Source organism: Penaeus japonicus, unplaced genomic scaffold (genome assembly GCF_977035675.1).
Source record: "Penaeus japonicus unplaced genomic scaffold, GWHDUDI00000001_assembly GWHDUDI00000029, whole genome shotgun sequence".
In the NCBI taxonomy this organism is placed as follows: Eukaryota; Metazoa; Arthropoda; class Malacostraca; order Decapoda; family Penaeidae; genus Penaeus; species Penaeus japonicus.
The window spans coordinates 7,830,244-7,845,243 of record NW_028234431.1 but is presented as its reverse complement, the minus strand read 5'-3'; the positions used below and the strand labels follow the sequence as shown (position 1 = coordinate 7,845,243).

Genomic DNA, 15,000 nt, shown 5'->3' with positions numbered 1-15,000 from the left:
ACTATCATCATTGTAATTGTTCATCATTATTAACATTATCTCTATTATCATTATAACTATCATTATCATTACTTTTATAATTATTGTTATTCTCATTATTGTTATCATTATCATTATCCTTATTATCATGACCCTCATTATCCTTATGAATATTATTCATATCATTATCATTATTATTTAATTACTATCCTTATCATTATTATTATCATTATTGTTATATTTTAATAATCATTGCTATTATTATCATTATTACCATTGTTATTACTATTATTATTCAATTGTTATTATCAATATGTTAGTGTCACCATTATTATGATTGTCATCTTTATCATTATTATTATTATCCTCGTTATCATCATTATTATCATTATGATTTGATTATTAATTATTATCATTGTTATTATCATCATTACCATTAATATAATAATGGTAATGAAAATAACAATTATGATAGTAATAAGAGTAATAATAATGATAATAGTGATAATAAAATCCATCATTATTATCACTGTCATTATTATCATCATTACCATTACGATAACGATAGTAAGTAGACCTCGTTATTTTGAATCATCTGGAATGTAAACAATGATGTAAGTTTCCTGGGAAGATAAGAGATGGCGTTGCTCAATTTAGTAGTTAAATATCCCTTAAATACCACCACGTTTACATTTATTGTGGCTCTAATTACTTATTTAGCATTCCCATATATCCAATGATATTTTTTACATCTGTACTTACTACGAAATTTTACACAATTTGAAATATTTACGCATTGCTGAACGCCACTTGTCTTACGCAAGTCTACCGTTTTTTGTTTTGTTTTGTTTTTGTTTTTACAAAACCTGTCAGTTTGACCCTCGTTACGAACCAAAGTGAGTGTAACTACGGATACGGCCAATTTATAGTAAAAATCACAGGAAATATCAACCTTGTGCGTTATTAAAGTGATCAGAGTGTTATTATAAAGTGTTTCTAGTGCCAAAATTACAACAACGAGTGCAGGAGAGACTTCTGACGTGACAAAGAAGGTAAGCTAATCATAGTAGGGGAAGGGGGTTAGGAAGATCAACCCCGATTGGAAATGCCCTTGGGGAAGAGGTCCGCCTGCTTACCCACGGTAGGAAATACCCCATGGGAAAGGGGTCCGGGGGTTGCCTCCAGTAGGGAATACCACAGGGGAAGAGGTACGGGTTGGGAAGGATTATTGGTTTATACGGTGTTTTTGGGCGATTTTTTTTGTTGAGTTTGGCGTTATTTCGATAAAACTTTATTTATTTATTTATCTATTTTTTAATTTCTCCCCATGTGGCCCCCCCTTCAACTCACGACTCTCCACGGGTCCCCCAAGTTTGTTGGAGGTAAGAGAAAAATAACACTAAAATAGATGCAGATGTCTTACTTAGAAATACAATTATTATTACTATTATCATCATCACCATCATTATTGTTATTACTATCATTATTATCATCATTGTTATTATTATTACTATTATCATTATTATAATTTTTATAATTGTCAGTATTGTAATTAATATAATCGTTATTATTATCATTACTATCATTGTTAACTCTACCATTATTATCATCATTACTATTATTATTATCATCACCATTATCATTTTCACCACTATTATGATTATCATAATCATTATCATAAGTATTATTAATATCATTATCATTATTATCATTATAAACACTGATATACTTATGATCATTATTATGATCATTATTATCATCATTGTTATCGCTACTATTATCATTGTTTTGTCATTATCAACATTACCATTATTATCATTATCATCATTATTATTATAATTATCATAATCATTATCATTAGCATCAGCATCATTGTCATCAATATTGTTATCGTAAGAAATAATGATAAGAATAAGAATTCGAAAGATAGTAATAAAACCAGAAAAAAAAGGAATCATGATGAAAATAAGGATAAAAATAACATTGACACTGATATGTTGATGATATAACTAAAATAATAGTAAAAGTTCGGTTCATCATAATGACACTGATAACTATAACAATAGTGATTATGGTCATAATAATGCTAATGATGATTACAATAGTAGTAGTAGTAGTTGTGGTAGTAATAACAGTAGCTTTATTAGTGATAAAAATAATGAGGATAATTTAACAATAATGATAATGATAATAATAATGATGATGATATTATAAATGATAATGATGGTCATAAAAATGACACACACACACAGATATATACAAAAGCGCACGCATACACACAGATATATCCAAAAGCACGCGCGCGTGCACACACAAACACAAAGACAAACACAAAGACAAACACACACACATATTCATACACAAACACACATACATATTCACAAACGAGCCTGAGAATCCAATTGCGTTTAGTATCCGCGGATCAAAGTGACTGCCATGCATTGTGCGAAACTCAATCATCTTTGAATAGGTATTCATGCACGCAACAGGCATGGCCCATCAGCGCCAGATGAAACACTTAACGAGTGTAAACAAGTGACATTTAATCCTGGAATATTTCATACCTACAAAAAAAATAGACCACGTTACTAAAATCACAATCAGTTTATAAATCGTACTGAATTCTTTGAAAAAAGGATAGTTTTTTTCTCCGTTGTTTGACTGTCACGTTTTATGCTCGACCTATATAACTTGTAAGTACACCTGTGTGGTGAGATGACAGGTGCGTTTCGATATTGCTAATTATCACCAGGTAACATAGACGTATCTTCTTCCCCTCCTCCTCCTCCTTCTCTCCCTCTCCCTACCTATCCCCTCTCTCAACTTGCTATTCAATTCCGCGTACCTTTAATTTCCTGTGGAATACGAAGTGCTCTTCCGTTGGCAACACCGAGTACGAGAAAAGGTTTCGAACTTTGATTCCGAAAATTGAAAACTGATTCGAAAGTGGAAACTTTGTGTCGATTCCCCCCCAGGACTTCAAAAGGTCTTTATTAAAAACAAATGATAACAAACGAAGAGAACGTCCAAAGGACAAGAAAATGTCGAAGTAGAGTTGTAATGCCTCGTTCGATTAGCGCTCTTCCCTTGGCCCTTAATTATGCCCAAGAGAATCATGCAGTTATTTTCTCCCCGTTCTTCAACCTCCATTCGCTTCGGAACAGTATCACACATGACCGAGCGCACAGACGCACGCACACGGACCTCGGTGTGGCACTGACAGCAGCTCGGGCCCTCAGTGTGCCGCGCGCCTCGGGAGCGAGCGGTTGTACAGTGCGTGTGTCGTGTAGTATTGATCGTGAGTGATGGTGGTGTCCCTGTAACATATGGTAGCTCTGTCCTCTTCTACCGTGGCCAAGGGCGGCATGAGCATGGTGGCGTGGGCACTATGGGCACTGGTCTTAGTTCAGAGCCTCGCCCACGCCAGCTCGAGACCCAGCGAGAAATATGGAGGTGGTAAGTACGAGTGTTTCGTTGGTGCGGCTGAGCTCGCGATAACGCCGTCCGGACCCGCGTCCTCGGCCTACCCGCACACCTGTAGTCCTCTGTTTGTGTGTGTGTGTACCCACGCATGCGGGTAGGCGCGTGTGAATGTTCTATTGGTGTTTAGGTGTACTTGATGTTCACGTTCTTGAGATGAACTTTCCGAGTTCTTTAGCGGTTCCCTTCGCCCTGGCCGGAGCTGCTCGGGGGCGAACGACGAGAACTTCCGCTCCGCAATTGAACATATGTTTGCGTGTTTTATTCTCATCGGGGATCATGGCCATTCTTATTCTTTTGTGCGAATGGCCATTTCAGATTAATTAATTGCATCGCGCATATCACAAATTACGCCGGAGAATGATAACAGATGGATTGCGTTCTTCTCGGCGTTTTACAGGTTGGGCTTTTGCAACAACTGTCTTAGGTGTCGTGAATCCAGGTTATATCTGTTTGTGTTTCAGTCCCTATCTCGTTCTTCATAAGTTCGTACATCACCCCCTCCCCTTTTTTCATTTCTTAAAGATGGATTATGGCGCCACCCGTCACTAACATATGGCGGTGACCTTATCGTATAAACTTTTTGTTTTAGGAACTCCCTATCACATGTTAATCAAGTCGTATCATTATATTAAGTAAACTAGGAGATATTATTTATTTAGTTTGAATTTAAGCTGAAACATTTGCATCGTTGTTTCTCGTAATGAGATAGCTGCGTGGGCGGACTTTGTCACGGGCAGATTTAGCTCCTAATTCTATTATTGTTAAATGATTATGAAGGCCTAGATTTGATCGAGATTTCATGGGGATTCAGTTTGGGTAGTAATTGCTTAGATTTCCAAGGATCGGGATTTCATGGGGATTCAGTTATGGTAGAAATGGTTTAAATTTCACGGGATCGGGATTTCATGGGGATTCAGTTATGGTAGTAGTTGGTTAAATTTCCCGATGAGGTGGGACTAGGTGTGAATTTAACTGAATTGATACTTGTCGTTTTCTTATTTTTGTTTCGGTCATGGCCTCTCTTTCTCACACTCTCACTCTCGCTATCTCACTCTTTCTCTCACCCACTCACTCTCTCTCTTGCTCTCACTCTCTTTCCCTCTGTCTCTTTCTCTGCCTCTCCCCCTCCCTCTCTCTCTTTGTATCGTCTTTCTCTCATTCTCTCCCTTTCTATCATTCCCTCAATCTCACTTTTATCTCTTTTCTCCACGCCCACACACGATATATCCCCAAGACACCAAGAATAAGAACGACAACAAAAACAAAGGAAACAACATCAGCCATCAAAGTATTTTCGTGCAAAGAACACAAAGCACTAACAGCAAAGAATAATCCACTGTACTTCTTCGAATCCCCGACTCCCTCACCCACCCAGCCACCCGCCCACCCACCCACCGTTCACACACAATGGCGACCAAGCCCTTCGTTCCCCTCGCATGTGGAAATACAGGCTGTTCGAACTCTCCTCTTTCCTTTCACAAGTCCTCGACTGGGTGGAAGGGAATGGGATTCGACCTCCTCCTCACTTCGAAAAGACGGGCAGAAAAGAATATAAAGAAGGGGGCGGGGGCATGTATGAAAGAAAGTGGGGAAGGGAAGAGTGAGAGAATAAATAAATGCGTGAGGAAGAGGTAGGAGAGTGAGAGAGAATTTAAAAAGTGAGTGAGGAAGAAAGAGCGAGAGAGAATATAAAAATGTAAGGAAGAAGTGAGACAGAATGACATGAGTTTTTAATAATGAGAAAGAAAAATAAAGAGAAAAAGAGATGGAAAGAGTGCACGGAAGAGAATATAAAAAATGAAGAAAAGAGAGAATATAATAGAAATAGGGAAGAAAAAAATACGCAAGAGAAAATATAAGAAATTGAGCAAGAAAAGATAGAGAGAGAGAAAGAGCGTCCGCCCTATAGGCACTTCGCGGAATTTGCGGAGACTGAGGAGGGGCTGAAATTTGGACAGAGGGAGAGGGAGGCCGTGGGATTACGGTAGGAGGGAGACTCTTGCTGTCTAGGCTGTTTTGTGTCTGTCTGTGTTTGTATCGTAATTTGTAATTCACTCTTCTCTCTTTCTTTTTTTCTAGTCTTTCTGTCTCTTTCTCTGTCTGTCTCGTTCTCTTTCTCCCCCCCCCCCCCCTCTCTCTCTCTCTCTCTCTCTCTCTCTCTCTCTCTCTCTCTCTCTCTCTCTCTCTCTCTCTCTCTCGTCCTCCCTCCATCCTTCCCTCCCTCCCTCCCTCCTTCCCTCCCTCCTTCCCTCCCTGCTTCCCTCCTTCCCTCCCTCCTTCCCTCCCACCCTCTCTCCCTTCTCTTCATCCCATCCCATCCCATCGACTTTCTAGAGCAAACCCCAAACTCCCTGACATCGAACAACTCGTAACTGACACCTGACCTCCTTCCATCATTCCCTTGACGTCTTCCTCGCTGCCCTATTCCTTAAATACATCGGCCAAATTCACCATTACCTTCAGCATAATCAGTAAGTAACTTGCCTGCAAACACCAAGTTAATAGGACGAAGAGATCACAGATTAATGCAAAGGGCGTTTCGCAGGTAATATCGTCTTCGTTTTCAGAGGATAGCGTCTTGATTTCGTGTAGTCTCGTGTTTGGTTCATGTCGGATCATCTTCATTTCATGTCGTATTGATTTGATTTCATATCATATTGACTTCGTTTTATATGATATCGCTTCCGTTTTATGTAATTTCGCTTTTATTTCTAGTTAGATCGACTTCATTATGTTCTACTGACTTCATCTTACATAATATCGACTTTGTCTCAAGTAAAATCGCCTTCATCTCATATAAAATCGACTTTATTTCATGTTATATCGTCTTCTTTTAAAGTAAAATCACCCTCATTTCATTTGAAATTGACTTTATTTCATGTCATATTGACTTCATTTCAAGTAAAATCGCCCTCATTTCATATAAAATCGACTTTATATCACGTCATATCGACTTCATATCGTGAATCATCGACCTACTCACACCATGTAACATCGACTTCAGTTTATAAAAGAGTGATTAAATTTCATGTGATACCTTCCTCATATCATGTACCATCGTCTTCAGGTTCGTTAGTTTTTCGTTCGGTCTACGCGTCCATCACGTAGTAAGCTCCTAATTATATTTTTAAAAGCATCACCGACACCTTACACCTCCTTGAGGACCCTTGAGGACTCCCAGCGTCTTCCAAGAAAGTCCGGAGGAGAATCTATTGCCTTCTCGACGCATCATTTTCCTGCGGCTTGACAGTAACGTTCTCTGTGCCTCCTTCCTCTTCTCTACCCTTCCCCGTCACCTCTCCTCTCTTATTCCTTCTCCTCGTTCCGCTGGTTCCCTATTTCTCTCTTTCTCCTTCTCCCAGTTTATGTTTTTTTTTATCTCCATTTTATATTTATTTATTTTCTACCTCTCCTGTTCCTTTCTTGTTATGTTCCTCTCTTATGTTCCTCTTCTTCTTCCTTCTCCATATGTATTTTTTTCCCTTTACCCTTTTCTCTTCTCTTCTGTTCTCCCTCTCCCCCTCCTCCTCCTTCTAATCATCCTTTTTCTCCTCCTCGTCGTCCATATCCTCATGCTCTTCCTTCTACTTCTCCTCCTCTTCTTCCTCCTCCTTCATCATCCTTCTCTTCTCCTCCCCCTCCTCCTTCCTTCTCCTCCTCCTCTTCCTCCCTTCTCCTCCTCCTCCTCCTCCCTTCTCCTCCTCCTATTCCTCTTCCTCCCTTCTCCTCCGCCTATTCCTCTTCCTCCTCCTTCATCTTCCTTCTCCTCTTCTCCTCCCCCCTTCCCGCTCCTCCTTCCCCACTCCCTTCAAGTAAACACATCTCTGTCTTGGCCGTCTTTACATAATGGTCTCGTCATTTTGTTCCTTGTAACATCTCTTTTATTATTTTCTGACGCTCCCTCTGTTATTTTTTTCTCTCACTTTTATTGCCTTCATGCCTTCGGAATCATTTTTTTGCTTTCACTTTTTCGTTCTCTTCCTCCTCCTATTTTTCGCTTCACTTTCCTTGTTTTCTATTTTTCCTCTTCGGTTTTTTCTTCTGCCTCATCGGACTTATAGTGATATTTAATGTCTTACTTTGTTTTCAACTTTTCTTCCCTCTTTTCCTACGTTTCCTCTTTTTTCTGTATCTACCTCCTGTTCATGTTCCTCCTCCTCTTAATCTTCACCCTCTTCTTCCTCCTCTTCATTCCCCTGCTCTTCTTCCGTCTCTGCCTCGGTTTCGTCTTTCTCCTCCCCCTCCTCCTCTTTTTCTTCTTCTTCTTCGTCTTCTTCTTCTTCTCCTTCTTCTTCTCCTTCTTCTTCTTCGTCTTCTTCTCCTCCTCCTCCTCCTCCTCCTCCTCCTCCTCCTCCTCCTCCTCCTCCTCCTCCTCCTCCTCCTCCTGCCCCCCTAAATCTCAACTTCCCCCTTCTCCTTTTCCTCCCTCCACCTCCTTACACATACATGAACATACATTCGCTCTCGAGCTCGCACGCCCCCACGCCCCCTCACGCGAACTTACGAACGTACAACATTGCAAGATACATAAAAGCTTCGATTTAGGAATCTCATAAACTTCGCTTCCAGATTTAGCCTAATTTCAACCCGATAGATCTTCCTTCCTTTCCTTTCTTGCCTCATTCCTCTATTTCCTCCCTTCATTCGTCTTATTTATTCCTCTTCTCACACTTTCTCTTCCTTATATATTCCTCTTCTCTCTGCTTCACTTTGCCTCCCCCTCTCTCCTTCCTTCTCCCCTTCCTTATTCATTACTCTCCTTCATCATTCTCTTCGCCTCACCTTCCTGATCTATTCTTCTTTCTCCCTCTTCCCTTCTTTATCCATTTTTTTTCTCTTCTCGTCATTTTCCGACTTGATGCGTTGATTTTTCTATCTTTCTGTTTTTTTCTTCTTATTTCTTTGTCCTTTTTTCATCTCCCCTTTATAGACCATTTTGTTGGAGAAATAGAAAGAGAGAGAGAGAGAGAGAGAGAGAGAGAGAGAGAAGGAAAGGGATAAAAATAAATAAAAAACAAAAGAAAGAAAAAGGATAAAAAACCCAAGAAAGAAAAAAAGTCGAATACAGTAAAAAAAAAAAACAAAAAAAGAGAGAAAATCAGTTAAGGAAAGGAGGAATTTAAAAGACCGCCATTAATTACTTCTTGAATGACCCTAAATGTCTCACGCTATATTTAGACCTAAGTTTACCACTCTAATTAAGATAATTCTCTCCTTATTTTTTTCGAAACTTTTACCCCCTTCTCGGGAAAAAAAAATCGGTTCTGTTGAAATCACTTTTGGGAATCAGAATGTAATTAACTTGATAGCCTTTTTTATACTATTTTTTTTTTCTTTTTTTGTGGATGGGAAGGTTTAAAGGATGAATATGAAGAATAATAGATCTAAATGAGAATAAAACAGGAAGAGGTTTAAAAACTAATCGTAGTAACCATTATCATAATACTGATAATAGTACCAGTAGTAATAGTAATATTTGCAATAGAAACAGGAGAAGCAGCAGAAAGAGAAAGGAAAAGGGAATAAGGAGGAGGTGGTGAAGGAGAAGGACGGAAGCAAAGCAAAATAACAAGAAATAAAACGAGATCAAGAAAACAAACAAACAAAAAAAGTTAAGCTGAAATCATGGTCGAGGCACGAGGACCAACGATTATTCCGGATTTACGGGCGGGCTGACAAATGGCCTATCGGTAAATTTGCAACCCTAACCTTTTATGTAGACAAAATGATGCAGCGATTTCCCTCGGAATTATAATAAAAGAAGATAATCAAGACATCATAAAATCTGTAGTTTCCAGGCAAGCATGAACTTAAAAAAGAATCACCTCTGATTGGTCGGTACTCCATCGCCGAAGGCATGTCAAGCGCTCTGATTGGTCGAAGCTCCATAGCCGAAGGAATGGCAAGCGCCCTGATTGGTCCATTTCTCGGCGACCACAGGAATGTGCAGCTCGTTGATTGGCTGAGCCAGGCGAGCTCCTGTCGAAGAAATATCAGGTTCTTGGGCTAACTGGGCGAGACTTGTGGGCTTGTGGAAGGACTGTGGAATTCTGGAGTGGAAAAAGGAGATCGTAGAGGTATTTATGTTAAAATGCGGAGGAGGAAAAGGGAGGGAGAGGAGAAGGAGGGAAAAGTGGCGGAGGATGATGAGGAAAAAGGGTTGGAGTGAGAGAAAGAGGGAGGAGGTAAAAGGAGGAGAAGAAGAACAATGAGATAATGATAAGAAAGCGAAGCATGAATAGAAAAAAGAAGAGAGGGGAGAAGAAGAAGAAGAAAACAAATGTAATGTAATGGAGAGGAAGAGAAGGAAAATGTGAGGAAAATAATTTGGCCACCGAATGAAGGTAGAATTAAGGTCCAAAAAATATTCACACTAAATTGGACGCCATTCACCGCAGCCCGAGCAGAAACGCATATGTGCACGCGCAGGTGTGTATGTGTGTGTGTGTCTGTGTCTGTGTCTGTGTCTGTGCATGTGCGTGTGTGTGTATGTGTATAATTTAATTTATATTTTTACCTCTTTATTTACACGTTTAACTAGTGTACAAATGTAGGTACGTATTCACTCTCACTACGTCCACTTTTTTGTCTTCATATCTATTCATTTATTTTTACATCCTCCACTACTTTTTTTCTTTTCCATTCTTCTTCCCTATTCACAATGAATGACATTCTTCCTTTTTAGTAAAAAATGTGACCATTTCCTTTTCGACTTCACAGTTATCATGAAGTGAAGATTAGACTCGAAAACTAGAAAAAATACTAAAAATGTAAAGAAGAGAGAAGAATGAAATAATCCTTCTTTTTGACAAAAGTCCACGATTGAAAAAATAACAGAAGGAAAATGGAAAGTCTCTCTCAAAAATGTCTTCTCTATTGAAATAAAATTCTCAAGCTCGAAGAAAGGAAAATAGGAAGAGAGAGAGAAAAGAAAAAAAGAAAAAGAAAGGAAAAGAAAAGAAGTGAAGGAAGCATAGGAGGCGTCAGGGGAAGCGGGAATAGGGGGAGGAGGAGGGGGAGGGGAAAGGGGGAGAAGGAGAAAGGTGACGGACAGAGCGGGAATACCGGGGAAGGGATGGGGGGTTGATGGCGTGCTAGGTCGCTGACGCAGTGTTTGTGATTCCCTCACGATCTTGTCTCTTCTCTTCCTCTTCTCTCTCTCTCTCTCTGTCTCTCTCTTTCTCAATCTTTCTCTTTCTTTCTCTTTCTCTCTCTTTATCCCACTCCCACTTTCATTCCCTCCCTTCCCCCCTTCATTATCCAGAACATGCATAATTATTAGCATTGTTCACATCCCGCTCTCGTTTTCTATCGATTGATATTATTTTATCTCTGCTGTTTACACACATTATGCATCCCCCCTCTGCAATTCCCATCAACAAACACACGTAAACAACATTAACAACAAAAGCTGCACCATACCTACACACGCACATACATTACTAACTTATTTATCTATGGAAACCACCATTATGCTAAGCGCAAAGCTGATTACATTTCTAGCCCTCTCTCCCTTCCTTCCCCTAGCCCTCTATCCCCTCTCCCCACTCTCCCATCCCTCCCCCACTTGCCTTTCTTACTCCCGCCCCCCTTCCTTCCTTCCCTCCCCGCCTCCCTACCATATCCCTTCCCTTCCTCTTCCCTTGCCTCTCATGGTAGGGGTTCCATTAAAGGTTTCATGTTTACATACCACCGCGATAGACGGAGCTTTGACCTCGTATAGGCTTTGGTGCTCTCTGGCTTTATCTGTTTGACCTTTTGGCTGTTTAGAACAGACGGTATTAGATTGAGAGCATTTTAGAAATCGCCAATTCTTCCTTTCCTGAGCGCGAGTGAGAATGAATGAATTAAAGGGAGAGTGAGTGAGCGAGTGAATGAGTGAGTGAGTGGGTGAGTGAATAAGTGAATACGTGAGTGGGTAAATGAATGAGTGGGTGAGTGAGTGAGTGTCTGTGTTTGTGTGTGTTAGTGTGTGTGTGTGAGTGAGTGAGTTAATGAGTGAGTGTGTGTGTGTTTGTGTGTTTGTGTGTGTGAATGAGTGAGTGAGTGAGTGAATGTGTGAGTGAGTGAGTGAGAAAGATAACGATAAAAAGAAAGAAAGAAGGCAAAGAGAGAGAGAGGGAAGGAAAGAAATAGAAATAGAGAGAGCGAGAGAAGCGTAAGAGAAAAAAGTTAATACTATGCATGAAAAGGTTTATGGTCGTTGTTGGTCTGTTCTGGCCAAAGGCGAATGACGCTATTTGTCCTCTTCTTGAGAGTAAAGTAAGAGATAGAAAGAGAAGAGTAAGAGAAGAACAGAAGAAAAGAGAAGAGAGAGAACAAAGGGGAAGCAAAAATAGAAGAAGAAATAGAAGGAGAAAAAGAAGAGGCAGAGGAAGAAAAATAAGAAAAAAAAGAAAGAAAAAGAGAAAAATAATAAAAGGGATAAAAGAGAGACAAACACACCCAAATAATAATAAACGTCAGGTAAATGCGAAGCTTGATAAGAACATGAAAACTTTCTTTTCTTATGTGCTTATGATAAGTCTAAATCTGATTTATAAAGGGACATATCCAAGATTGAGTAAAGTGAATTAGATATCCAAGTTCTATTCACTTTTTTAATTATTTAGCTCAAAGCTGATTAGAACAATAAGTCTTTAATCGGCGAAATCAAGCGATTGGATGAGCTGTGTCAAACTAGGAAGAGAAACGAGAAGATTTTGAGATATTCGAAGATTTATGACAATCAAGATTTATGAAACTCCGGGGGAAAAGAAACGTGGCGGGTGGAATAATATAAAGGGAAAGCGGGGCCCCGGAGGAAGACGGATATGTAAAAAAAAAGGAGGGAGGGAGAGATAGATGGAAAGATAGATAGACAGATAGACAGATATATAGATACATAAATATATAGATACATATATATATATATATATATATATATATATATATATATATATATATATATATGTGTGTGTGTGTGTGTGTGTGTGTGTGTGTGTGTGTGTGTGTGTGTGTGTGTATGTACACACACACACACACACACACACACACACAACCACACACAACACACACACACACACACACACACACACACACACACACACACACACACACACACACACACACACACACACACACACACACACACACACACACACACACACACACACACACACACACACACACACATACACACATACACACATATACACATATATATCTATATATCTATATCTATCTATCTATCTATCTGTCTATCTATATTTATATATACATATTGTATTTATATGTATATATATATATGTAAATGTATGTATGTGTATATACTGTATATATGTATATATATGTATATATATATATATATATATATATATATATATATATATATATATATATATATATATATATATATACATATATATAGGTATATATGTATATATATGTATGCATATATGTATATATATGTATATATATGTATTTGTATTTATATGTATTTAGATGTATATATATGTAAATGTATGTATGTATTTATATGTATATATATGTAAATGTATGTATGTATGTATATGTATATATATGTATATATGTATATATATATCTTTATATATATGTATATATGTATATATATATCTTTATATATATGTATATATATATATGTGTGTTTATATATGTATGAATATGTATATATGTATATATATATATATATATATATATATATATATATATATATATATATATATATATGTGTGTGTGTGTGTGTGTGTGTGTGTGTGTGTGTGTGTGTGTGTGTGTGTGTGTGTAAGAGAGAGAGAGAGAGAGAGAGAGAGAGAGAGAGAGAGAGAGAGAGAGAGAGAGAGAGAGAGAAAGTTCAAGATAGATAGAGGGAGAGAGAATAGAAAGAGAGGAAGAAATAGAGCAAGCGTACCATAAAGAGTAAGTGAATGAGAGTGAGGAAAGAGAGATGGGGAGGAGGAAAAGAAACAGAAAGATTAAAATACAGAAAGGCGCAGAGAAGCGAGAAAGAAAAAAACAAAGTAACCGTGAAAATACGGGACCGAGGGAATAACCCAGAATCAACTTCAAGATTCAAGGTCAGAAGTAGGAGGTGGGCGAGCCAGAGGACGTGGAAGAGGTGAAGAGGGCGAGGGCTTGGGGGAAAAGGGTTGGGGGATGGGGAGGAGAAGAGGTAGGATCGAAGGAGAAGGGGTGTTGGGAAAGGGGTAGGGAAGGGAATGATAAGGGCTGGTAAGGAGATGACAAGGAGAAGTGGTAGGGTGCAGGGGATAGGGGAAGGGCTGGGGGACGGGATGGGAATGGGAAAGCGTTGGGGAGAGGGCGTTGGGAAAGGTAGATGAGGAAGAGGGAGGAAAGGTGGCAGAGGGGCGAAGGAGGAGTAGGAGGAGGAAGATGAAGATGAAGATGAAAGGAGTAGTTAGGGAAAGAAGTGGGGGGAAGAAGGGGGTAGAAAGCGCAAGAGGTGGGGGAAATAGGGGGAGAAAAATTGATAGGAAAGGAGAGGGGGTGACATAGAGCAGGGCCGAGGAGGGGGTAGATGAGGGGAGGGGAGAGACCGTTATAAAGAATGTTTCTCTATACATCCTCGAGAGGTTAATGACGGGCGGTTTGAGAGGGGAGGATAAAAGAGTGTTTGTGGAGGGTAAGGTACATGGTGTGTAAGAAAGTGTGATAAGAGGGGCCAAGATAAGGGTCAAGGCCAATACGAGTAGAGTCAATGAGAGGTTGAAAGAAGTGAAAATAATAGTGAGCACAAACTGGTCAATTTGATATCGCAGTATAAGAAGTGATAGGAAGCAATCGAAATGAAAATGATTAAGAAGAAAAATTTAAACTTGAAATGAATCGTGGAAATAGGCCAGATAGTAAAAAAATCCTTAAAGAAATATGGAAACCGGGTGAGCAATCAAGAGATGTCAAGAGGGTCGTAAAGCCTCGTTTAATGCTCTTCCAGAGGCGAAATGGACGAATGAAGGAAAATGAGAGAGAGAGAGAGAGAGAGAGAGAGAGAGAGAGAGAGAGAGAGAGAGAGAGAGAGAGAGAGAGAGAGAGAGAGAGAGAAGGAGGAGCGAGGGCGAGAGCAAGAGGAGGGAAAATGATGAAGGAAGATATGACGAAAGAATCAAATTGAACTGGATCATTTTAAAGGAGAAATACAAGGAAAAAAAATAAAGTAAAGGCTTAGAAGAGTTAAAATTAAGAGGGTTTCCAGGAGTAATTATTTCCTCTTCTCCTTCTCTTCCTCCCTCTTTATCCGCAACGTAAAATCCAACAGAGAAAGGAAATACAGAAGCAGTAACCGATAACCATCGCCCTCACCCTCAGCTAAAGGAAAAAGAAGGGTCAGTTGGCAACCTCCTCACCGAAAAGTCTGCGGAGCTGTCACGCCGCATTTAAATAACTAAAGCTTGTGGGGTTCCTTTCCTTTGTTTTCCTCTCTTTGTTTGCCCATCCTTCCTTTTTTCATATCGTCAGAGGAATATGAATGAAAGGGGAAAAAATACATGATTGACTAAGGGAACAGTGCATGTCGAAAAC

General features: G+C 39.4%; 1 protein-coding gene across 2 annotated transcripts in view; it reads left to right on the top strand.

Annotated features, from left to right (window-relative positions):
- The first annotated feature begins 3,197 nt into the window (after window positions 1-3,197).
- Window positions 3,198-15,000, top strand: part of LOC122256863 (uncharacterized) — a 260,017-nt gene continuing 248,214 nt past the window's right edge. The window contains exon 1 of one of the 2 annotated variants that reach the window (XM_043021823.2): window positions 3,198-3,432. In XM_043021823.2, coding sequence (XP_042877757.2) covers window positions 3,306-3,432 — 127 coding nt within the window. In that variant the 5' untranslated portion in view covers window positions 3,198-3,305. The remainder of the gene's footprint in view (window positions 3,433-15,000) is intronic. The other variant, XM_043021824.2, reaches the window with a different exon arrangement.